The sequence below is a fragment of the Acinonyx jubatus genome, chromosome E2 (assembly GCF_027475565.1).
Source record: "Acinonyx jubatus isolate Ajub_Pintada_27869175 chromosome E2, VMU_Ajub_asm_v1.0, whole genome shotgun sequence".
Classification (NCBI taxonomy): Eukaryota; Metazoa; Chordata; class Mammalia; order Carnivora; family Felidae; genus Acinonyx; species Acinonyx jubatus.
In genome coordinates this window covers 10,100,588-10,125,211 of record NC_069396.1, presented here as the reverse complement: position 1 = coordinate 10,125,211, position 24,624 = coordinate 10,100,588, and the positions used below count along the sequence as shown (strand labels likewise).

The window sequence follows — 24,624 nt, the reverse complement described above, 5'->3', positions numbered from 1 at the left end:
CTAGGATCCATCTCCCAAAAATACCCTAGGAAGAAACCTCTAAGAATCCCCCCCAAAGCGTGCACTCTGTGTGGAGGACTGGAGCTTCTATTTCCAAGAAGACTGCAAGACAATTGGAAGTGGGGGAACTACAACCCTCAGGTTATGCTCATTTGGTGGCCGCCAGACACATGTGGCTAAGTTACCTGAAAGTAAATAAAATTCAAAAAAAATTTTTTTAAATATTTATTTTTGAGAGACAGAGCGCGAGCAGGGGAGGGGCAGAGAGAGAGGGAGAGACACAGAATCCGAAGCAGGCTCCAGGCTCCGAGCTGTCAGTACAGAGCCCGACGCGGGGTTCGAACCCGTGAACCGCGAGATCGTGACCTGAGCCGAAGTCAGACGCTCAACCGACTGAGCCACCCAGGCGCCCCCCAAATTAAGAATTTTTAGTTCTTTAGTCACACCAAGTAGTCAAGCGCACAACTGGTCAGTGGCTGCTGCATTAGAGAACACAGGTAGAGAGACGATTTCCCTCACTGCAGAAGGTTCTATTGGACAGTGCTGCCCAAAGTATAACCCTCCCCCACCAGCTCCTTGAAACTGCTCCAAAATAGCCTGTGTCCTTTTCTGGCTTTTCCGCTGAGGACCTCACCCTCAATAACCAGCACCCTCTGTCCCCAACAACACCATGATGTGGCCATTTTAAGGTAGCCAGCCGTGGGACAAACGTGATAGCGGCGGCTAGCAGCAAATTGGTGTGGTCTCAGAGGGTTTGTCTGTCTCTCTCTCTCTCTGCCCACCCTGCAGTGATTATGACACCAGTTACACCATACTCCAAGTGCCAGAGTGTCATTCCTGCGAGCAGAGCTCAGGGAGCATGGTTCCTGCCGAGGTCTCAAGAACGCGTTGGACGAGGCACCAAGATAGGTGGCTGGTGGAGCCTGTATCCGAGGAGAGATCTGAGTTCCTGCCTCCCCTCGGTCACCAGAACGGGCAAGAACGCTTAACCAGGGTTGAGCTGCGAGTTCAGGGTGGGCAGACCTCGAGGCCAAGGTGAGGACACAAAGGGTGAATTCCCCATGCGGTGGAGTCCGTGGTTCTTCCGCAGACGCCGAGCTTCCCACATACACTGGAAAATCTGAAGCCAATTTCACGACTAATTCACGGGCTAATTGGGACCAGACTGCTGGTCGCCGTGCGGCACAGTCACGCCATTACGTGCATCCGAGACCGAGCCTTCATTTAGATTACAAATTTTCCCAGCACAGTTGTTACTGGTAATTAAACCTACTTGATTGTTCCATTATACAGAGATTACATGACGGTAAAGGAATCAGACATAACTTAATCTTTATCTCATTTCTAAAGGGGCACAGAAACGAGAACCAACAATGGTATAAAATACAGGAGTGATGCCCATCCATTTTTGTGGGGTTTTGCCAGCCTGGCTCATGGAAACACAGAGATTGAAGCCATCTTAATACGCAAGCATGTATCTGTTTTATTGTTGCACAATGAAAATTAAACATGGATGAAAACACCATGAATTGCTTTGAAAAATCACATTGGCGGCGCCTGGAAATAAATTCTCAGCGATTCACATTCTTATAATCTAGTTCTAAAAGCATTTCCCTATAATCCCTACCTAAACTTTAATTCATAGTTCACACCTGCTGCCAGAAATCAAGGGCTGTCTCAAGTCACTGACTTTTTGGCTGACGTGACTACCCAGGCTTCCTGGGCCTGGCTGATTTCCACTATTTTTTAATTGAATTGAATTGTATTGTATTGTGTTATTTTATTTTCAGATTCAAGTTCCATTTCTCCTCCTTTCAAAGTGTACACTCCGAACAGAATTACCCGAAGGTCTGGATGCAAATGCAGATGCTTGGGTCCCATCTGAGTCAGGATCCCCGAGGCCACAGCCCAAGAGCCTCCATGTTGAATCAGCCCCCAGGAGATCCTCGTGCAGACTGAGACTACTCACCGCCACATCTGACACCAAACCCTCAAGAGTAAGGACCAACTGATACGTGTCTTTATGTCTCTGACATCCGACTCCATGCCTAGCCGAGAATGGGCACTTGACCAGAGAACGTACTGAACCAAACTCATAAACTCTTTCCTTTCTAATGGGTCTAAAAAAAAAAAGAAAAGAAAAGAAAAGAAAAAGGCAAGGACCACGTTATGTAGGGATCAGTCCACTCCAGCCCACTTTCTACAAAACAATCACTTAACTTTCCCCTGGGGTCTCCCCTGAGACGAATCTGCCCAAATTGCCAGCTCCCAAGACCAGAGAGGAAGAATGTTCCAGTGGCACCAGAAGCGGTAGTTCCTGGCACTCGTGGCCACCACCTATCGTCTCCTCTGAGGATGCCACATCAGCAAGTGCTACAAGGAGGGGGCTTTATCTTCTCAATATCAAACGTCTCCCTTTGGAGCCCTTAAACCAGTGTCTTCGACCTTTACAAGAGAATCATCTAGATGCTCTGGCGCACCTGGCTGGCTCAGTCAATTTTGGCTCAGGTCATGATCTCACAGTTCGTGAGTTTGAGTCCCGTATCGGGTTCAGTGCAGAGCCTGCTTGGGATTCTCTCTCTTCCTCTTTCTGCCCCTGCCCTGCTCATGCTCCCTGTCTTTCTCTCTCTCTCAAAATAAATAAAATTTTTTTTTAAAACCTTAAGCAACAAAAAAGAAATGTATGTTCCTGGGTGGGTTTTACTCCGAGATAAGTGTCTGTGGGGTGGGATCTGGGGCACTGAGGTGTCCATGCAGCATCCTTTCCCCCAAATGATTTTGATGCTGAGCTCCCCCCCTTCCACCCCGCCGTCCCATCTGCAGAGAAATTCCTATTGAAACCTGGTCCCCATAGAACTCCTTCAACTTCCTCTCCTTAAAAGTGGGGGAAGACTGTGGCTCCTTAACTCTGTCTGATTTCGGGGTGGGGGAGAGTTGATGGAGGATGGGGCTGTGCGTTGGCAGAGTTGGGGGGGGGGTGGGAAGCGTCTGCTTCGCAAATCCCCAACCCAGCAGTTGTAGCCAGTATACTCGGATCGGATGCACTGGGGAGACACTCCCCTGTGACTTCCTTCTAAGGATTTAGAGCCCCTCCCACAAACTGAAGGTATGGAGGAAACTCAGATTTCCCAGGAGAATAATGCTCAGTACGCGTTCCCCAGTAGTTTCCCTTCTCGCCACAGCCTACTTGGACCCCAGTGCCTGTGTCCGGCAGAATTCATTGTTTGCTATACCCCTCATCCCCCAGAGCATTTAGCCCTTTTCCGGGATTAAAGCACTCATCTGGCAATAAAGTTAATTGTTTGTCGTAGGTCTTTTCCCCAGATATCCTTTGCTCCTGAAGGCTGATTGGTATTTTCTTATCTCTGTGCCACCCAGGCCTGGCCATGGGGTGCTGCTCAAATAAAGGTTCCAGATGGGTGGGCTGCAGATAAGGTCCACCCTGCAGCCTGGGATGTGCTTCTTTGAGAGAAACACCAGGGAGGTGTTGGCTTCGCAGGCTGGCCTGGACCTTGTTACAGCTTTGCCTCTCTTTTACACATTTTCCAGAATTATGTCACTACCAACAAATGTGTGCACAGAAACTACAGAGACAAGCCATTTCCCCTAAAAGACATTGCCCGTTAACCTTGAAGCCTGTGTTGTTTTGCAGGTGCAGAGATATACACACACCCATACATATATCATCTTACTATGATGCACTTCACCTTGTGATGTTCCCTGTGGCTGTGGCTTCCAGCCTTAAAAAGCCATAAAAACGAAATGTTTTTACAGCAGTACATCTGATCTTGAAAGAAGATGCTGTGGACAGGGCCTTGGTACACAGCAAAGCGTCTCGGGATGCCGCATTTTACGTTAAAGCAACCTGGACCCCTGCCACGCTCTTTCTCATGTTGGGATTATGTGAATTTTTCTGGACGTCCAAAGCATCTTTTTCTGTGCCTTGGGTCCAGACTATTGGAAGAGCCCCCTGCTTGCCCCCCTACTTTCACTCCCTACTTTTAATTCATTCCCACTCTGCTTCCACAGAGATCTCCTGGGAAACCCAGACCTGTTATTCTGCTCCCTTCTGGAAGAAGTTCAACCTCCATTTTGTTTTGGCTTCCAAAGCCTTTTCATCTGTTCCCAGAGATCCATTCTGAAAAATGTCCCTTTCTGTTCCTGTGTGCTATGCTGAGCAAGACCCCTCCCACGCTGCCTTCTGCTGTTCCCTCCGCCCAGAATGTCAACTTCCCCCCCTGGGCCTCTTTGAAATCTCACCTACCTCTCAAATCCCACTGGAGTGCCGGATGCAGTTAATCGGACGGGCTCGAAACTAGGCTCCACCATTTACTTGCTCTGAGACCACGAGCAAGGCACTCAACCACGCTGAGCCACAGTTTAGTCATCTTCAGAACGAGGATTCAGACAAAGGACGCCTGAACAAAGAGCAAATCAAATCCTCAGGCGGTGATGTTCAGCCCTCCATTTCATTCTCGGAACCAGTCTCCCATCCCCTCTCATACAGAGCTGAGAGAATACTGTGCATTGCTAGAGCTGAGAATCATGTTGATTATCACCCCCAATAGACCAGGAGGCTTTAGAGGTCAAGGGGCCCCATGTTAGACATGTCTAGCCCATAGTTGCTACACGGTGGGTATCGGATATTTATCTCCTCACTCACAGTCAGAGCCACATAATTCATAGTCACTTGCCTCTGGGAAGTGATGTCAAAATAAAAGAGCACAGAGGTCAGAACCGTCTGATCTTGAACTCTAGCTGTGTTACCTCACCAAGACATTTTTTTTTAATTTCCTAATCTGGAAAGTGAGGAAATAACTCTCTGTGGAGATAACTCTCTGTTGTGTGGTTGCTCAAAGGATTAAGTTCACACTAATGCGGGTGAAGGTGCCATTAACATTATCATTTGGATGCCAACAAGCTTTTAGTTTGGGCTCTCAGCCTTGCCAGGACTGGCAAGGTGAACATCTGAGTTCAGTGGTTTTAAAAGTCTTAAGAAGTATGGCTCAACTGTCCCACGACTGAGGGCCACACAGTGATATTTCATGGGCTCTAGACAATTTTGGTTTCATGGACCCCTTCCTCCATGAAATAATAATAACATATTTTATGACTGCACTGGTATAAAGTGGATATAACCCAGGCTGGATTGATTATTACATATTGGTTATTATTGCATCCATCTTTTTTCTTCTGATTTTAAAAGAATGTAAAGGGGCACCTGGGTGGCTCAGTCGGTTAAGCATCCGACTCCGGCTCAGGTCATGATCTCACAGTTCATGAGTTCAAGCCCTGCGTCAGCCTCTGTGCTGACAGCTCAGAGCCTGGAGGCTGCTTCGGGTTCTGTGTCTCCCTCTCTCTCTCCTCCTTACCCGTTCACACTCTGTCTCTGTCTCTCTCTCTCTCAAAAATAAACATTAAAAAAACTAATTTTGAAGAAATTAGAACTGGAACATTTTTGTGAGCCCCTAAAGTTACCGTGTACCTCCTGGGCCGCCAGTCTTTGAAGCCTGATGTCTTACGAGTGTCATGGGGTCTCTGAACAAATTCAGTCTTCTTCCTGGAACCCTCTCCCCTTATTTACTTTCCAAACATACCTTAGAGCAGTGGCTCTCTGAATATCCCACTCTCCTTACAGCCCAGATTGCTGGGCCTTACCCCCAGCTTCTGGTGCAGGAGCTCTGGGGGGAACCCAAGAATCTACTTTTTTTTTCATTTATTTTTTTAACGTTTATTTATTTTTGAGAGAGAGAGAGAGAAAGAAAATGAATGAGTGGGGAGGGGCAGAGAGAGAGCGAGACACAGAATCTGAAGCAGGCTCCAGGCTCTGAGCTGTCAGCACAGAGCCCAACGCCATTCTTTTTTTTTTTTTTTAATTTTTTTCATGTTTATTCATTTTTGACAGAGAGAGACAGAGCATGAGCGGGGGAGGGGCAGAGAGAGGGAGACACAGAATCTGAAACAGGCTCCAGGCTCTGAGCTGTCAGCACAGAGCCCGACGTGGGGCCTGAACCCACGGACGGTGAGATCATGACCTGAGCTGAAGTCGGACACTCAACCGACTGAGCCACCCAGGCGCCCCACCAACGCCATTCTTGAACCCACCAACCGTGAGAGCAGGACCCGAAGCTAAGTCCGACCCTTAACAGACTGAGCCACCCAGGCGCCCCCAGAATATACATTTTTAACAGCGCCCAGGTGATGCTCATGCTCTGGTCCCAGGACCACACATGGAGCACAGCTGCTCTAGAGGACAGCGGGTGTCCATTCTCTCTGGTGAGCCTTCTCTGACCTGGTTCACTCGCGTTTCTCCCTCATATGCTCTCCAAGGACAAAGGCATCTGCTTTATCTATGTAATGGCTTGATCCACGTTTCTCTTGTGCACTTGTCTGCAGGCTGGCTCCATGCGACTTTTTGCTGGCTATGCGATCTGCCCAAGCACGTGGTAGGTGGTCAGTAAACATGTGTAGACTGCTGTTCAGAGAAGTTGAACCAACTTAACCTCCTAGCAACAGTGAATGCAGTTTCAGAATCCTTTTAAATCACCTGCACTGCATTTTCCCCCTTCAACCTCAGAATTCTCATAGGCTCCCCATTCTTGTGGAAGAGTAAGGAGCTTGCAAACTGGTGCAGCCGCTCTGGAAAACAGTGTGGAGGGTCCTTAAAAAATTAAAAGTAGATCTGCCCTATGACCCAGCAATAGCACTGCTAGGAATTTACCCAAGGGATACAGGAGTGCTGGTGCATAGGGGCACTTGGACCCCAATGTTTACAGCAGCACTTTCAACAACAGCTAAATTATGGAAAGAGCCTAAATGTCCATCAACTGACGAATGGATAAAGAAGATGTGGTTTATATATACAATGGAATACTACTTGGCAAAGAGAAAGAATGAAATCTGGCCATTTGTAGCAACGTGGATGGAACTGGAGGGTATTATGCTAAGTGAAATAAGTCAGTCAGACAAAGACAGATACCATATGTTTTCACTCATGTGTATCTTGAGAAACTTGACAAGACCATGGGGGAAGGGAAGGGGGGAAAAGTTACAAACAGAGAAGGAGGGAGGCAAACCATAAGAGACTCTTAAATACTGAGAACAAACTGAGGGTTGATGGGGGGTGAGAGAGAGAGGAAAGTGGGTGATGGGCGCTGAGGAGGGCACCTGTTGGGATGAGCTCTGGGTGTTGTATGGAAACCAATTTGACCATAAAATATATTTAAAAAAAAAAAAAAAAAGAAGCTGGGCGGAAACTGCTTTAGCGAGTCCCCTTACGGTCTGGCCATAGGCCCCGCCTCTCTCCCCGCCCCAGGTCGCGGCTGCTCTGCGCATGCCCACTCGGCAGAGCGCGAGCTAGGAGTTGCGGTGGGGAAACAAACTTTGTCCCGGAGATGTCTCCAGCTCGTTCTTCCCCGGAGCCTGTCAGGTAAAGTCCCCCGGTCCCTGGCACTCCGAGCAGGGCCCGGCCGTCCCCGAGCGCGGCGGCGGGGCCGTTCGGCCGGGACTTTTCTTGCGGCGCCCATCTACCCACCTGCGGAGCCCGCGCTCGGTACGCTCGCCTCCCGGGCCGCCCGCGGGGACGCGGGGCCTCTGCACCCATGGGCTCACACCCGGCCCCGCAGGGTCGCACCCCTTTCTCCTGCCCAGCCGCCTGTCCTCTTCAGCTTAGGGCTTCTCCGGAGTTCCATCCCAGAAACCAGGAGCCCGCACCAGGCAGCTCTGGGTTCAAGGCCGCGGTGGCCACCTCCAGGGTCTGGCAGTTACCTAACCTCTCTGAGCCTGGGCGGGACCCAGTCCTAACCTCTCCCGGGCTGTTGTGGGGACAGAAAGAGAAAAGCGTGGAATGCGTGGGACGAGCCCTTGCTCAGAACCGGGTGGCTGCTACGGTGGTGGTTTTTTGGTGGTTATTCCAGCCAGCCCCTAATGTGGACACACACGTTTTTGCAGTTTTGCTTCTGCTGGTCCCTCTGATCGGTTCTGGGGCCTCTTAAAAAGCCACAGTCGGTGGGTCCAGTGCACACTCTGGCGGGCCAGTTTTCTGGACGTGGGCCTGTGTGCATGGGGTACACCCAGGAGCCCCCTCCAGTGCCCGCTTGCTGTGGTTCTGAAAGGCCTTTGGTCGTTTTTGAAATCCACTGCTGGCACCCAGCCAGCTTTAGTGAGCATCCTGTCATGAAGAAAGAGGCAAAAAAACAAAACAAAACAAACAAAAAAACACCTTCCCCAAACAACTTGCCCACCTAATGCCGGACACATTTATGACAGCAGTCACGACGTGTTTACAGATACCTTCAAGCAGGTCACAGATGAGGAAACCAAGGCCTGGAGAGGTCCTTCCAAAACACTTTACAAGTAGTTCTGCCCCCCCTTAAAGATCTGACTTCGCCCACTCTGCAAAATTGCCTTTCCCAGAGAAAAATTAAAACCAAACTGTTAGTTTCTAGGGCCGCTGTAACAAAGTATCACAAACTTGATGGCTTAAAACAACAGAAATTCATTCTGCCATAGTCCTGAAGCCCAGACGTCTGAATTTCCTGCCTGTTGCAGCTTCCGATGGATCTTGATGTTCCTTGGCTTGTGGCCACATCACTCTAATCTCTGCCTCTGTCTTCACATTGGCTTCTTCTGTGTGTGTGTGTTTCTATGTCCTCTCTTCTTATGAGTATGCCAATCATTGGATGTAGGGCCCACCCTACATCCGGGATGATTTCATCTTAAGACTCGTGATTCCACCTGCAAAGACACTGCTTGCAAATAAAGTTGCATTCTGAGCCTTCTGGGTGACATGAATTTGGGGGGACACTATTTAAGCTACTACACAAACCAGCAACAAAATACACCAGTCAAAAAGACCAGAACATTCAAAGTCAGGAATTCAGGGCACCAAATGTGGTTACAAATCCAAATACTTGCATATTGTCAGGTAATGGCTCTCAAAGTGGGTTCCTCTGGTCCACAGCATCAGCATCCTGGTTGCTTGGGAGTTGGATACTAAGTTTCAGGCCCCACCCCAAATTTACCAAGTCTTGCTTTAGGGGTGGGCCTAGCAATCTGTGTTGTAACACGGTGAATCTGTTGTCACTAGATTTTTGGGACCTTTAAGGCAATTGAAGACATAAGGGTTTTTAACCCTTTTTGAAAAACTTTATAAGGCAATTGAAGACATAAGGGTTTGATGACATAAGGATCAGGCTAAGAGAGTTCTAACTTAACGACAACGACCTGTTTACCAAACCTGTCTTACTGGAGTATTATCAAGGATTGCAACATTTAACTGTTGCAGTTTTGAAAGAATCTTTTACCATAATTTCTACTTAATTTCCAAAGTGAAACCATGCACTAAACTGTATTCTTAGCCTTTTTTTTTTTTTTTTGCTCATTTTATCTTGCTGGTCATGCAATTGGGCTGAGAGTATTATTCCTGCCATGTTATCGACAAATACAGTGAGAGTCAGCCCTGGTAAGCTCCGAGATGCACAACACAACAGAAACATAGGCAGGACTGGGAGCTTTTTCCCACAACTCTGGTTACTGAAGTGTTTTGTTTGTTTCCATTTCAGAAACAGTCTGATAGATGATGCGAAGGCCCGCTTAAAAGAGCATGATGCTGGGACCAGATATTCTCATTTGTCGTATGACAAATACTCCGTCCTTTTACCGTTGCTGGTGAAAGAAGGAAAACTCCATTTGTTGTTCACCCTCCGGTCGGAGAAGGTAGGTGACAGAAAGGTCCCTGCCATTAAAGTTCCAGGATCTTCGAAAACCCCACCAAAACCCGTCACGTGCACGCATTTTGAGGCCACGGATTCTCAAATGGACTTGGAAGATTGTGATGTTCAGGGGGACAAGAAGCCGCAGGGTAGCATGGCAGTTTTGGGAGAAGTTTTAGAAAGAAAAATAAGCAATTAGCAAGTAGTTTGAAATATTTTTAGGTCAGGGTTTCTTAACCTTAGCTGTATTGGTTGGCATCTGGGCTGGATAATTCTTTGTTGTAGGAGCTCTTCTGTGCACTGCGAGATGTTTAGCATCATCCCTGGGTTTTACCCGCTAGGTGCCAGTAATACACACACACACACACACACACACACACACCCCTTTGTGACAACCACAGGTGTCTCTAGACGTCCCTGCCCTGGCAGGGTTGGGGGCCACAACTGCCACTGCCACTGGAAAATTCTCGAACACAGAAATGAACAGCCAGGGCCCTGAAGCTGGCTGCCCGCCTTTGAACGCAGGCTCTCTCCTGGCCAGCTGTGTGACTTTGGTCTAGTTGCTTACCCTCTCTGTGCTACAGTCTCTTTACTTGCAAAATGAGGACAAACCACCAGTACTTGCTTTGTGGGGCTACTCACGAAGGATTTCCCAGGGAAACAAACACAGGGCACCTAAACCCACCTCTTGCTTGGCAAGGACTCGGTAAGTTTCAGCCGCCATCATTGTTACTGTTAGCCCACTCGGCCTGGGCTTTAAAGATAAACTGTTGGGGCGCCTGGGTGGCTCAGTCGGTTGAGCGTCCGACTTTGGCTCAGGTCACGATCTCACGGCTCGTGGGTTCGAGCCCCGCGTCAGGCTCTGGGCTGATGGCTCAGAGCCTGGAGCCTGCTTCCGATTCTGTGTCTTCCTCTCTCTCTGCCCCTCCCCCATTCATGCTCTGTCTCTCTCTGTCTCAAAAATAAATAAACATTAAAAAAAAATTTTTATAGATAAACTGTTGTACTTTAAAGAGGTGTTGAGCTGAGAATGGAGTTTCCATGGGTACACCCCCTGGATACATTCTCCTTTGCTGTTGGGGTACTTCTTTTTTTTTTTTTAACGTTTATTTATTATTGAGAGACAAAGAGCATGAGCATGGTGGGGGGGGGGGCGGTGCGGGCAGAGAGAGGAGGAGACACAGAATCCAAAACAGGCTCCAGGCTCTGAGCTATCAGCCCAGAGCCCAATGCGGGGCTCGAACCCACAAACTGTGAGATCATGACCTGAGCTGGAGTCGGATGCCTAACCGACTGAGCCACCCAGGTGCCCCTCTATTGGGGTACTTCTGAGGTAAAATTGGGGAAGCAATAACTTCAAAGTTATCCAAGTACAAAAATGAAAATGGGCCATAATAGCCATGGCTTTCTAAGCAGGACAATGAACAGTATCCCCTCAGGGGGACAAAGAAAGCTGAGGAATCAGCTGAAGTTTTGTGGGTTTGGGATTAGACTCGTATGGATTCTTCTTCTTCTTTTTTTTTTTTTTAGTTTTATTTCTTTAAGTCATCTCTACACCCAATGTGGGGCTGGAACTCACGACCCCGAGATCAAGAGTCGTGGGCTCTTCCTGACTGAGGCAGCCAGGCGCCCCTAGACTCGTGTGGGTTTTTTTGGATCTGGGTCAGGCAACGATCACATCAACACAGGAGGTAATGAAAATCCAGGTTCCAACAGGAGAAACCCAAACTGGAAACCAGGGGACTGGGTCTGTTCTCATTTCTGCCAAAGAGGAAAGAAGCACTTCAATATATTTTTTGAACAAGGAGACAAACTAGTGTAGAAAGTCGAGGCAAGACCGAAATGGATCTCCAAGTTCTGTATCACCCAGATAGCTTTGCCTGTTGATAAGTACAGGAGAATCATCTTAGACCATAAACTCTGGTGTGCAATGGTCACATTTCTTTAAAAAAGAATATTGAGGGGCACCTGGGTGGCTCAGTTGGTTGTGTCTCCAACTTAGGCTCAGGTCATGATCTCGCAGGTCATCGGTTTGAGCCCTGCGTGGGGCTCTGTGCCGGCAGCTCAGAGCCTGGAGCTTGCCTCGGATTCTGTGTCTCCCTCTCTCTCTGCCCCTCCCCCACTCACTCCCTCTCTCTTTCTCTCTCACAATTAAACGTTAAAAAATTAAAAAAAAAGTAAAGAAAGTTTAAGTCTAATTAGATCTGACTATATCCTATCTGCCCCTGGAGGGCAAGGAATTTCCCTCCCAGGCATTACTGGAGCTGCACCCCTCCCTGGAGTCATGCATGCAAAGGCTCATGGGTTTCCCACCAGTAAATGGGGAAGGGGCGCCTGCCTCAATCCCTCCTGCTTCCGTGTGGGCTCCCGTCCTAGCTCCGGCACCTACAGCAAAGTTCTTCATCTCTGTGAGCCTCAGTTTTCTATTCTCAAAATAGGACTGAAAACAGTGCGTAATGTTTGCAGGGTAAAGAAGCTCTCCCTCTCCCTCTTCTCTCCCCTGTTCTGCCCCCCTCTCTCCTTGCCTCCCTCTGCCCCCAGCTCTCAGGACTTGAAACAGACAAGAGGAAAGGCAACAACAAAACGTGGACTGAAGTTTTAGGAAATCAGCCTGCAACCTCATTTGGCTTGTGAAGAGAACTCCACAAGGTTTTATTTAAGAAAAAATGTTATGGTGTTAAAAAGAAAGATGGGGCACCTGGGTGGCTCAGTCGGTTAAGCGTCCAACTTTGGCTCAGATCGTGATCTCGCTATTCATGGGTGTGAGCCCCACCTCGGGCTCTGTGCTGACAGCTCGGAGCCTGGAGCCTGTTTCCGATCCTGTGTCTCCCTCTCTCTCTGCCCCTCCCCGGCTCCCACTCTGTCTGTCTCTCTCCAAAATAAATAGACATTAAAGAATTTTTAAAAAAAAAGAAAGGTGGAAACCTTGCGTACTTTGATAGGGACCTTTTTGGTGCTGACAGTTTGTGAATAATCATTTTTATGAATGTGTCTGTTCCTTGAAAACAGCATAGCATTTTCTTAGGAGTATTCAGAATAACCCATTACATCAGGCCAGTATTTCTGTCAAAGCCGATGATTCCCTGTAAGTGCCTTCTGCCCGTATCGCTTTGATGCTGAATGAGCTAACAGAATGGAGGACTTCTTTCAGAGGTGATCTTACAGGACGTCTCTTTCTTGGGCGAATGGGTGGTCATCGTCAAGACAGTAGAAACATATCCCTCAACCTTGTTTTCACCAACTCATAACCCTGATATGAAGATGTGTGCGATTTCTGTGTACTATGGCAATTCCTGCAGTGTTATTGATTTGTTAGCAGAGAAGAACTTTAAAATGTTTCCCTTTGCTTTTTAAAAAGCTTGCTCAAATAGGACTTTCAATTCTGGAATGCTGCAGAATTGATAATGGCATCTGGCTTGTTCTTACACAGATATATTGGCCCTGGTGCTAAAAATGCCAACAGGACCTTTTGATTTAGCTTCTAAACATCATGAACTGACCTTGCAACTTGATGTCAACAAATATTTCACATGGGCCAGGCCCTGTGCCATGACGTTCAGCCGCTAGCTCCTGTGACTGGCCCTGTGACCTTGGGAGGTACCTGACCCTGGGAGGTCTGTGGAGGACGTTCCCTCCCCCCACCCCCCACCCCCGTGGTGCCCTGTTGAGAAGAGGCCCACCTGGGACTCTTGCTGACCCTGAGGCCTCCTCGACAGTTGAGTAGAGAGAGGATGGTGGGCACTGGGCGGGAGTGAGTGTCCACGAAGTTGAGGTCACATTTGCTGAGTTTGGTCCTGCACGAGGGGATGTGCTTCCCCACCTCTGGCCAAGATAAGAGAGAACTCCTAACAAGACAGAGACAAGAGAAAGGGAGGATGCTACAAACGGAGCCACAGTTCTGGTCAGGAAGGCATGGGATCAAGGATGGAGGTGGAAGGGGCAGTGCAGGGAGAAGGGACTCCTGTCCCTTCACGTGCATGTGCAGAGGGACACAGGCACCCCCCTTGTCACCGCTAATGGCTCAGGTGGCCACAGTTCCTGTGTTTTAGTAAGCCCTTAATTAATGCTGGTATGCTGGTTAAGAGCCGGGATGGAGAAGTAAACACTCCACTGCGTACCTTGCGTGACCTGGTCGTGTTATTTAACCTCTTTGAGCGTAGTTCCCTTGCCAAAAAGTGGAAGTTTTTCCACTAGATAATAGAATACTAGCTTATATATCCACAAATGGATGGAGAGAGAACTTGTGGGAGCACCTGGGTGGCCTGGTTAGTTGAGCATCCGACTCTCAGTTTTGGCTCAGGTCATGATCCCAGGGTCATGGGATCAAGCCCCACGTCAGGCTCCATGCTGAGTGTGGACCCTGCTTAAGAGTCTCTCTCTCTCTCTCTCTCTCTCTCTCTCTCTCTCTCTCTCTCTCTCTCCCCCCCCTCCCTCCCCCTCGCCCCCTCCCTCCCTCTCCCTCCCTCTCCCTCTCCCCCTCTCCTCTGCCCCTGTCTCCCACTTGTGCTCTCTCTCTAAAATAAAAAAAAAAAACATTTTGGAAAGGTTACAAATTGTGATATATACATACAGTGGAATACCATTCTGTCATGAAAAGGAAAAAGTGCTGATATGCCGTGGTACAACACAGAAGAGCGTGAAAACCTCACTCCGGTGTAATGTATATATAATTGTTGAATCACGATATTGTACACCTGCCACTAATTTAATATTATATGTCAACTATACTTCAGTTGAAAACTTAAAGATTAAAAAAATTTTAAAACGTTATGCTAAGTCAAAGAAACCAGACACGAAAGGTCACATGTCATATGACTGCATGTATATGAAATAACCTGGGGTAGGTAAATCCCTAGAGACAGAAAGGAGGGGCGGGGTAGGGAGGGGTGGGGAGCAGCTGCTTAGTGAGTACAGGGTCTCCCTCTGGGATGAAAATATTCCGGAACCAGGTAGTGGCAGTGCTCACACCCCACTGTGAATGTATTAGATGTCACTGAATGGTTCGCTTTAAAATGGTTCATTTCATGTTATGTGAATTTCATCTCAATTAAAAAAAAATGCTTTAAAAAAAACCCAACAGCACGTGGAGCCGATCTGAGGGCTCCTGTGAAGCAACATGCCCAGAACATGGTGGGACTCAGTAAAGCTTATCTGCTGATCACAGTGCCCTTTTTATCACCCCTCCCGCTTTTCTTCCCCCGTCCATGTAAATCTGTATCTTCTGGGCAGATACAGATTTTTCTGAGAACGGTGACAAGTAAAGGGAGTTCGCAAAGTTCATGTTTTAAAAGGATTCAAGTAAAAACTTGTGTGTGTGTGTGTGTGTGTGTGGTGGGGCAGTCTTCTTTCCGCTTACTCCCACCAGGGTGGTGGGACCGGTCTGTGACACAAGTTCGGTAAATCCTTGCTGAGTGAGTGAACGGTGCCTGAGTGGGAATCCCGCATTGCGACTCTGCCCTTTCAATTCCCAGCTACGCAGGTCTCCTGGAGAAGTTTGCTTTCCTGGAGGCAAGTGTGAACCCACAGATGTGGATGATGTGGCCACGGCTGTCCGGGAAGCCCAGGAGGAAGTGGGGCTGTGCCCCCGTCAGGTGGAGGTCGTCTGCCGCCTGGTGCCGTATCTGCTTGAGGTAAGTGTCGGGGTGGATCTGGGTGGCTCGGACTCCGAGCACCCAGTGGATCCACTGTCTCAGCATTCCACGCGTGGCCAACCGTGACCCTCGACAGTGCCTAACAGAGTCAAGAGCCTGGTTCTCATGCGGACTTTGCCCCTCGTGAACTCAGTGGCCTTGGGCAAAGCTCCGTTGCCCATCTGGGCCCCTCTTTAACCATCCAGAAATGAACAGGTTGAACTGCATCAGTGGGTCTCAAAATGGTTTCTGTGGAACCCTGTTCACAGAACAGAGTTCTTTCCTTAGCATTCGGTTTCCATTTACTTTGCACCGGTCAGCATTTCTTTTGAGAATTCTGTTGAAAAACCACCACACATGTGAGCATGCTGTATACCAAATTTTCACCCCTTGGAGGCCACCAGTGCATCACCTTTGTCCTAAATATGCTCAGTTTTATTATTTTTTTACTTTTTTTTTTTAATTATTAAGTTTATTTATTTTGAGACAGAGTGCAAATGGGGTGGAGCAGAGAGAGAGGGGGACAGAGAGAGAGAGACCGACCCAGACTCTGAAGCAGGCTCCAGGCCCCAGTCTGTCAGCGCAGAGCCCGATGTGGGGCTCGAACCCACAAGCTGTGAGATCATGATCTGAGCCGAAGTCAGATGCTCAACCAATTGAGCGACCCAGGCACCCCTAAATATACTCATTTTTATACATACCATGGAATCAGGCTTTTTTTCCATATATTCATTGAGTAGTACCCTGAGATCGCCAGGCAAGCTGTTCAAAAACTATTATTATTTGTGACTACATTTCTGTACGAGTCAGGATTTCTTGAATAGTATACACGAAAAACCCATAAATGCAGCAAAATGAATTCTGGAGCTGATCTAGCCTGATCTTATTTCTTATGAACTTACGACTATTTACTAATTGACTTTAGAAGGAGTAAACGTAAATTTGTATTTGGATACCAGCATTATTTTAAAGTTTATTTATTTTTGAGACACAGAGAGACAGAGCATGAACGGGAGGGGCAGAGAGAGAGGGAGACACAGAATCTGAAATAGGCTGCAGGCTCTGAGCGGTCAGCACAGAGCCCGACGCGGGGCTCGAACTCACGGGCCGTGAGATCATGACCTGAGCTGAAGTCGGACGCTTAACCGACCAAGCCACCCAGGTGCCCCGATACCAGCATTATTTTATCGCTTTAAAATTTTTAACGTAAACTTGCAATGTCAGAATAGTTGCAGATTTACAGAAAAGTTGCAAAGATACTATGAAGGGTCCTCATAATCCTGCCCCCACTTCATCTCATTGTTAACATCTTGCATCCCTGGTGTCTATTTGTCACAACTAAGAAAGCACTGTTATTACATTGCTGTTACCTAAATTCCACATTTTATTTGCCTTTTACCAATTTTTCTACTAATGTCCTCCTTTTTGCCCTGGATCTTATCTGGGACATCATATTGTATTTGCTTGTCATGTCTCCTTAGTCTGTGCTCTGTGACAAGTTCTCAGACTTTCCTTATTCTCATGACCTTGACAGTTTTTTTTTTTTTTTAATATTTACTTTTGAGAGAGAGAAAGATAGAGTGTGAGTGAGGGAGGGGCAGAGAGAGAGGGAGACAGGATTCCAAGTAGGCTCCAGGCTCAGAGTCATCAGCACAGAGCCCGATGCAGGGCTCAAACTCACAGACTGTGAAATTGTGACCTGAGCTGAAGTCCGACGCTTAACCGACTGAGCCACCCAGGTGCCCCGATCTTGACACTTTCGAGGTGCACTGGTCAAGTATGTTGTAGAATGCCTCTCCATTTGGATTTATCTGATATTTTCTTCGTGGGTAGGCTGGGGTTATGGGCTCGGGGGAAGAATACCACAGAGGTAGTGTGCTCCAACCAGGTATCGGAGGTAGGTGTGAGCTGTATGTTTTACACATTGGGCATTCAGGTAAATTTTTATTTCGGGAGGAGAGTCCCACTGATGCATACAAATCAGAACACCCATGGGTTAGACCATTCTTTTTGTTCCATTTGGCCTCAAGTCTTGGTGGTACAGCCTTGTCACAATCAATGATGCTGAGACATTTATCTTAATCTGGCCCATTTGAAAAACAGAAAGGTCACCACTCGGGGGAGATTGAGTTGAGAAGAAGCTAATGGCCTCTCAAATAAATGCTTCCTAACTAAGAGGGGAAAATGTGGGATTAGGACAAGAAATGTGTCAATTACTTAATTACTTTCTAGGCAGCTCTGTTCTCTCTACGGGGAACCCTTTCCACTTGGCATCTGCAAAATCCTCCAGCGTGTTTTGGGGATTTATATTAAAACTCTATTGCCAGATCGAACCGTAATGGTTAAAAGTTGCCCCAGTGAGAGGAACTCCATTTCCAAGGTGCCCGGGAACTACTGAGTTCTGCCCGGAGCGGTGGAATACAACAGTGTTCACAGGAGTGTGTTGGGTCTCAGGAGATTTCTGTGGGCCAGACGCTCCTGGGGCCGGATGTTTCTACAGTGACCAGCTCTTGATATAATAATGCCAGTCACATGATCAAGAAATGAGGAGGAACACAGGGCTTTCTGGAAGGGTGTACTGTCTTTGGAAGTGCTGGCGAGGATTGCTTTGTTCTTTGAGCCTTGCAGTTCTTTTAAATATAGCACAAAAATGCCATGTGTTAAACACTTAGAAGCATAATCTAATTCAGTGCCTCCTACCTAGGGGCGATCTCCTCCCCCAGGGAATGTGGCAATGTTTGGAGATGTTTCTGGGTGTCAGAGCTAGAGCGGGTGCTGTTGGCTTTTTCCCACCCCTGCACTAACCGCCCCCCCCCCCCCCCCCCCCCGCCAAGGCAGGCTGTGGCCCTCTGAGCCCACCCCAGTGGTCTTTTCGTCAAACGTGTGTGTACTTCTCTTTGCAAAAGTCTCAGGAGACATTTCTTCTTTTTCTCTGTCTGTGGCCCTTACGTTTCGGTTCACTCCTTCACTTTGCCATCTCTGCAGCTTCAACTCCTGTAAACGTTTCGGTGCGTTCCAGTGGCATGTCCCATCCTGGGCATGTTTCTAAGAGCATGTGGCTTGGGACGACTGGGTGGCTCAGTCAGATGTCTGATTTCAGCTCAGGTCACCATCTTGCAGTCTGTGAGTTTGAGCCCTGCATCGGGCTCTGTGCTGACAGCTCAGAGCTTGGAGCCTGCTTCAGGTTCTGTGTCTCCCTCTCTCTGCCCCTCTCCGGCTCATGCTATGTCTCTCTCTTTCTCTCTCAAAAATAAATAAACATTGGGGCGCCTGGGTGGCTCAGTTGGTTAAGCGTCCAACTTCGGCTCAGGTCATGATCTCACAGCCCGTGAGTTCGAGCCCCGCGTCGGGCTCTGTGGTGACAGCTCAGAGCCTGGAGCCTGCTTCAGATTCTGTGTCTCCCTCTGTCTCTGCCCCTCCCCTGCTCATGCTCTGTCTCTCTCTGTCTCAAAAATAAATAAAAACATTAAAAAAAAATTTTTTTAAATAAATAAACATTGAAAAAAAACAGCATGTGGTTTCCTCCAGAGACCCAGAAGCATGCCTTTCCCCTTTTCCACAGCCTAAGCCAGTCTCCACGGGATTCCAGCCCAGCAGGTGGCCGAAGTTCAGTCTTTTCTTGGTCCTAGAACGTCCGCCATGCACCCGCCATCTTTCTTCCTTCCAAGATGGACACCCGTGTCTAGGAACTGGGTGTCCAAAGATGCTTGTTCATTTACTGATTTCCAAAGTCTCTCACTTTTCTAAACTTGAACCACATTGAACGTGCCTGACTTCCCTTCTGAATCATTCAGTCTCAAACCGTTATCTCCCTTCGTGGCTTTGATATTTTTCCCCACCAATTTCCTCACGCTTGGACACGCTGGTCCAGGGGCCAGCACTGGCCTCGCTAAGTTGCTCGTTCACACCCGTGCCTGTAACGGTTTGGCCGTTAGAGTAAGGATGCATTTGTGTCCCTAGCTCAGCCCTCAGCAAGAGCTTAAGTCCGAGCTGCAGCTGAGAACTCTCCAGAGCGTGTGTAAGCCACGTGCAAGGCTGGTGTGCCACTCGGAGATAGGGTAACATTTGTGTCTTCACCGAACATAAGTGCTCTGCTCTACAGCGTGGGCAGCAGGCCAGGTGAATCCTGGTTCCTGCCAAGTATTAGCTGGCTTTGACCTTGAGCAGGTTTCCTCAGGTCTCTGATTTCCATTGTTAAAGCTTCCTCAAGGTCCGGCTGTCGTGAAGAAGCAGGGAGAGGGTGCTGCAGACGAGACCAGGGCCCCTGAGGCTGCGGTCACGGCATGGTGACAGCAACCACAGATGCGCCCTGGACGAACACTCCGGGTTCTTCCAGACCCTTTCTTATCCCTCTTACTGTATGTCTGAAAGCTCACACCCGCCGCTTGCCACCTTCCCCTGCTCACAGAGAGCCTGGAGGGCCCGAGAATTCACGCTGCCAGGCGCCCCTTCGCCGGCGACCGTGCTGAGGGTCGTCAGAGTCCAGCTCCAACGTGAATGGCCGCAGCCGCCCTTGCCCGGGTTCCTCCCTGCCTCACGCACCTCCTGGGAGCTCCTCCTTCAGAAATCACTTGTATCTGAACGTGTCATGTCTCAGAGCACTTCTGGGGGGCCTGTGGCCCGAGAGGCTGAGCATCCACTCGGGGCCAGGTGGTGGTTACTGCTTCGGCCCTGGGGCCACTTCTGACCCCAGATTTTCCTCCTAAAGGACAGCGAAGGCCTGTGCTGCCACCTTCCCCTACTGGCCCGCACAGTTGACTTTCACCATGAATTCCGTTAATGGTCTGAGTCATCACCGCTCTGAAACATGTTTCAGCTCTCGCTCCCCTGAGAAATTTTCCACAGGCCTGTGTATCCTGGTATCCTGGGTCGGTCTCCCAGTGTACCCCTGGCTTCTCCCGGCCGCTTTCTCTCGGGACGCCCCCCAAGAGCTCTAGACTTGTCTCGCTTTCCATTTCAAGGGTACTCAGCTCTTCTCTTCTTATGCAGCTCCTACCTGAACCCGGGCCTCACCCTCCAGGTTCCCGGTGGGGCCTTTCACTTCACAATACTTTGCATTCCTTTGCAAGCAGTTGTGGTTATAAATAGAAATCCCCCCTCCCATACATAGACATCTATGTTATGTAAACTGGTTCATATGTAATAAGTATAATTCCCCATAATTGGGTCTATGCCACAGTTGATATGTCACTGGACTTGTGTATTGATCAGATGGGCACGTCCTTGGCTGTACTGATGGGGACAGGTGGTGTCTATCACATTCATTTTAAGGGCCGAGAGTATCCCCTTACACAGATACCCTCCTAACTGACCTACGCTGCACGTCCGTCAGCGGATGAGTGGAAACTTCAGAGCCTGGGGCTAGTGCAGGTAATGTCTCGGTCTTGCATCTTGACTCACTGGTAGGACTTTATCATACAGATACGTTTGCGCAAATGTGCTTGCGAGGTCAAAGGGACCACGTTTTTATAGTGTCGCCAGGCTGCCCTTGCCAAAGATGATGCCAGTAGGTTCACAAAAGAACATTTTCAGAGTCGTTTCACAGATACTGCCCACGTATGTCCCCCCGTTTCACGGGGAGCATAAAATTCATGTCTGGAGCAAATTCCCCCTCCGTCCCTACCCACCTTATGTGATTGGCCGCTCTGGACTGTTCTCTTATTTTCCTAGACGTGGCAGGATTTTAGCGTCTGAAACAATTCCCTCTTCACTTCTTAATTCGTGTGTTTTGTTTTCCGCTTTCAGAGAGATACGCTGATAACCCCCGTCGTAGGATTCATAGACCACAAGTTCCAGGCCCAGCCCAATCCTGATGAGGTGAAGAAGGTGTTCCTGGTGCCTCTGGAATATTTCCTGCATCCGCGGGTCTACCACCAGAGTCACATGACACTTTCTGGCCATGATGTTGTTGTTCACTGCTTTGAGTACAGACATCCTGAAGATGATGTCCCCTACCAGATCAAGGGAGTAACGGCGAAACTTGCCCTGTTCGTTGCCTTAATTATTTTGGGGAAAAAACCCACCTTCGACGTTGAATTTAATCTCAGCGATCTAATGTCATCCTCTGAAGAGATCTTCCTGAAGCGGCATAAACGTGCTACAAGCAAGTTATGATTTGTGAGACGAACATCCAGATAACTAAGAGGATTTGGTGTGTGCTTATCCACAAGGACAACAATAACGCCAGCTGTCGGAAATGGACGGGCGCGAGTATCGTTCCCACAGTATGAAGGTAAAAGATACCTTGCCTTTTTCCCACTTGCCCTCTATTACCCGCAAGAGCAAAACGTCTTTCAAAAGTGGAAAAATGTGAGGGGCGCCTGGGGGCTCAGTCGGTGAAGCATCCAACTTCAGCTCAGGTCATGATCTCGTGGTCTGTGAGTTTGAGCCCCACGTCAGGCTCTGTGCTGACGGCTCAGAGCCTGGAGCCTGCTTTGGATTCTGTCTCCCTCTCTCTGCTCCTCCCTAGCTTGTGCTCACACACACTGTCTCTCTCTCAAAAATAAATACACATTAAAAAAATTTTTTTTAAAAAGTGGAAAAATGTGTTTATAGTGTTGCGTAATTTCACCCACAGTTTGTTAATAATACATTTTTTAATACTTGTAAGAGAAAGTATCTGGCATGTAGTAGGTACTTAATAAATATTTGTTGACTATATGACCGTGTGGCATTGATCTTATTCTTAGGAGGTAATATATTCCTTTCTGTCTGTTGTTACATGTGACTAGAAACTTCAAACCATCTGTCAGAATCTAGTCACCTTCTCCTCGCTGGCAGCAGAGTTGAAGCTGAGCTCTGAGCTTCCCAGGAAGAAACAGCATTACCCAGGACCCCTTGTAGTTAAATGTGGCTCCGGAACTTAACCTGGGCCAACAGGATGTGAGTGACGGTTGACCGTGCAGGCCGTCTCCAATTAAAAAAAAATTTTTTTTAACATTTATTTATTTTTGAGAGACAAGGAGATATAGAGTGTGAGCAGGAAAGGAGCAGAGAGAGAAGGAGACACAGAATCCGAAGCAGGCTCCAGGCTCTGAGCTGTCAGCACAGAGGCCGACGCGGGGCTCGAACTCATGAACCGTGAGATCATGACCTGAGCCGAAGCCGGACGCTTAACTCGACTGAGCCACTCAGGTGCCCCTAAGGTCATCCCTGTTTTAAAAGATAAGCCAGCTTCCTCAGACTCTCGTTCCCCTTTCCGAGAGCCACAACACAGATGTATCTGCGACCCCGCCTTGACCATACAAATGAGCACAATTCTGGGGGGGCGGGGGCGGCAGACCTCAGAGGTGGTAGGAGTTTGGATCTCTAAATGACTCTGTAGCAAAGCAATCTGTCACTCTGCACTGTGACACGAGAGGAGAATTAAAATTAGGTCATTTTTCTGCCACTTATTTGGGGTCGTTTTGTTAGAGCAGAGTTATTCCCCTAAGTAATGTGTAATACTTGGAAATGGCCAGCTGGATAGTCACCCAAACTGGAAGGACTGCCAGCAGTTAGAAGTTGCAACGATCTGACATTGAACGTATGGGTTCTGTGACATGCACAAGATGCCCGGGGGTATTGCCTGGTTTGGCACTCATTATCCCGAGCAACTGAAAAGAAGGAATTTGAGGCCCCTATGCCCACCAATCAAGACAGAGGATGTTCTCTTGTCTTAAGATGATGAAAGCAGAAAAACACTGGTCTTGAGCACTAGCCCCAAATCAAAAGTCAAAAAGACAAACGTCCTGAATTGCATGCCTTGAGATGTACCACTTCTTACATGGGCATCTCCAGACCTCATGCTTTGGAGTCAGCAGGAATCTCTTTAATCATGGTAACCGTCCTGCACGAGGCCAAGGACACCAGTGTGCAAAGCAAAATGACCTCAAGTCCGTGACGGCAATTTCCCGTCTTACTGGCAGTCGCCGGAGGTATAGGAAACCACACCAGTTGTAGGAAGACTCTGGGATAGCTGAAAACAGAATGCCCATGCCAAAGCCACCAATCAGCCACACAACTGCCCATCGCCTCGGAGTTCTTCTTGTCTGCGAGCTGGCAGAGGAAAGATACCCGATCTGGTGCCGCATCCCCAGGAACATTGAAATGGCAGCGATCTGGCTCCAACCTTGAAAGCAGATGCTGGGTAAGCCTCCCCATTAACATGCAGTAGCTGGCCCTGTGTGAACAGGCCCACACTGTTGCCGAACAATTACAGAGGCATTTGCGAACGTGTATTTACAGTCTGACAGCAGTGTAATCGCCTGGTAGATTCTTGAGCCCTCTGACCGTGCAGAAAGCCGCCTCTCTGAACTGTTTGTTTTTGTGAACCCTGCAGGCCTGCCTGGTTTCTAAGAGGACGTGGCCCGGCCAAAGTCTACAGTCTGAAGCACGCTCGTGGCCACCCAGTTTAAGGGGCCAAATATTCAGCACTGGAGGTATTACCCACCCCTGAACACACACCTTTTTTTAGCGGTGTACTTTATGACATCTATGCTCGGGATTCCAGGGAAACGTCCTTTGGTTAAAAGGAACAGAAGTCTAGCAAATCCGGCTCAAAGGAAAGAAGGTATTGGCAGGGTACAGATCTCAGGGAGTCTGCAAAACCACTGAACGAGTCAACCTCAGGAAGCTTAGCAGTGGGGAGGGAGCAAGCCCAGCTAGCCACCTCTAAAGCAAGAAGTTGTAAACCTTCCTTTTTGCATCCTGTTGTTTACTTTAGAATTTTTTTTTTAATGTCTGTTTATTTTTGAGAGCAAGAGAGAGCACGAGCAGGGGAGGGGCAGAGAGAGAGGGAGACAGAATCCGAAGCAGGCTCCAGGCTCGGAGCTGTCAGCACGGAGCCTGACGTGGGGCTCGAACCCACAAACCACGAGATCACGACCTGAGCCGAAGTCAGACGCCCAACCGACTGAGCCACCCAGGTGCCCCGCATCCTGTCATTATTGTGACAGTAACCGCCTATTTCAGTTGACTGATACAGACATAGAAAAGCGAGAGGCCCTCACTGCGTCCATCTCCGGTTTCTTGGAGGAAGCTTCGTTTAATGGAGCTTGGGACACCTGGCACGTTTCCAGTAACCTGTGGATACGTTCAAGGGCAGGGGTCAGAGTTGGGACCACAAATGCACACATCTCCCTAAGTCCCCTGAGTCAGTAGGCAGTGGGTGGGAGCACTTCAGAAGAAAGTGGGCTAGGTGGCCATCCCCAAACATCTAGTGTCTCCGGTCCCTGAACTTTGTGGATTGTGCCATGCAGACAGCTCAGCTGTCTCCTTCTTTGCATCCCTGCGTCCTTGGT

At 48.6% G+C, this 24,624-nt stretch overlaps 1 protein-coding gene, 1 long non-coding RNA gene and 1 other non-coding gene across 3 annotated transcripts; 1 reads left to right on the top strand and 2 right to left on the bottom strand.

Annotated features, from left to right (window-relative positions):
• Positions 1-243: 243 nt before the first annotated feature.
• On the bottom strand, positions 244-8,205 carry LOC128313206 (uncharacterized). Its single transcript, XR_008293571.1, has 3 exons — positions 7,535-8,205; positions 4,265-4,418; positions 244-2,120 (listed from the first exon to the last, which is right to left on the bottom strand). It is a non-coding gene; the product is annotated as an uncharacterized LOC128313206 (long non-coding RNA).
• Positions 324-408, bottom strand: TRNAR-UCG (transfer RNA arginine (anticodon UCG)). Its single transcript has one exon. It is a non-coding gene; the product is annotated as a tRNA-Arg (tRNA).
• Positions 7,306-21,979, top strand: NUDT7 (nudix hydrolase 7). The gene is made up of 4 exons (XM_027076260.2): positions 7,306-7,429; positions 9,564-9,717; positions 15,185-15,343; positions 21,089-21,979. The coding sequence occupies exons 1-4, from the start codon at positions 7,395-7,397 to the stop codon at positions 21,455-21,457; spliced, it is 717 nt and encodes a 238-aa protein (XP_026932061.1). The 5' UTR covers positions 7,306-7,394; the 3' UTR covers positions 21,458-21,979.
• Positions 21,980-24,624: the final 2,645 nt, after the last annotated feature.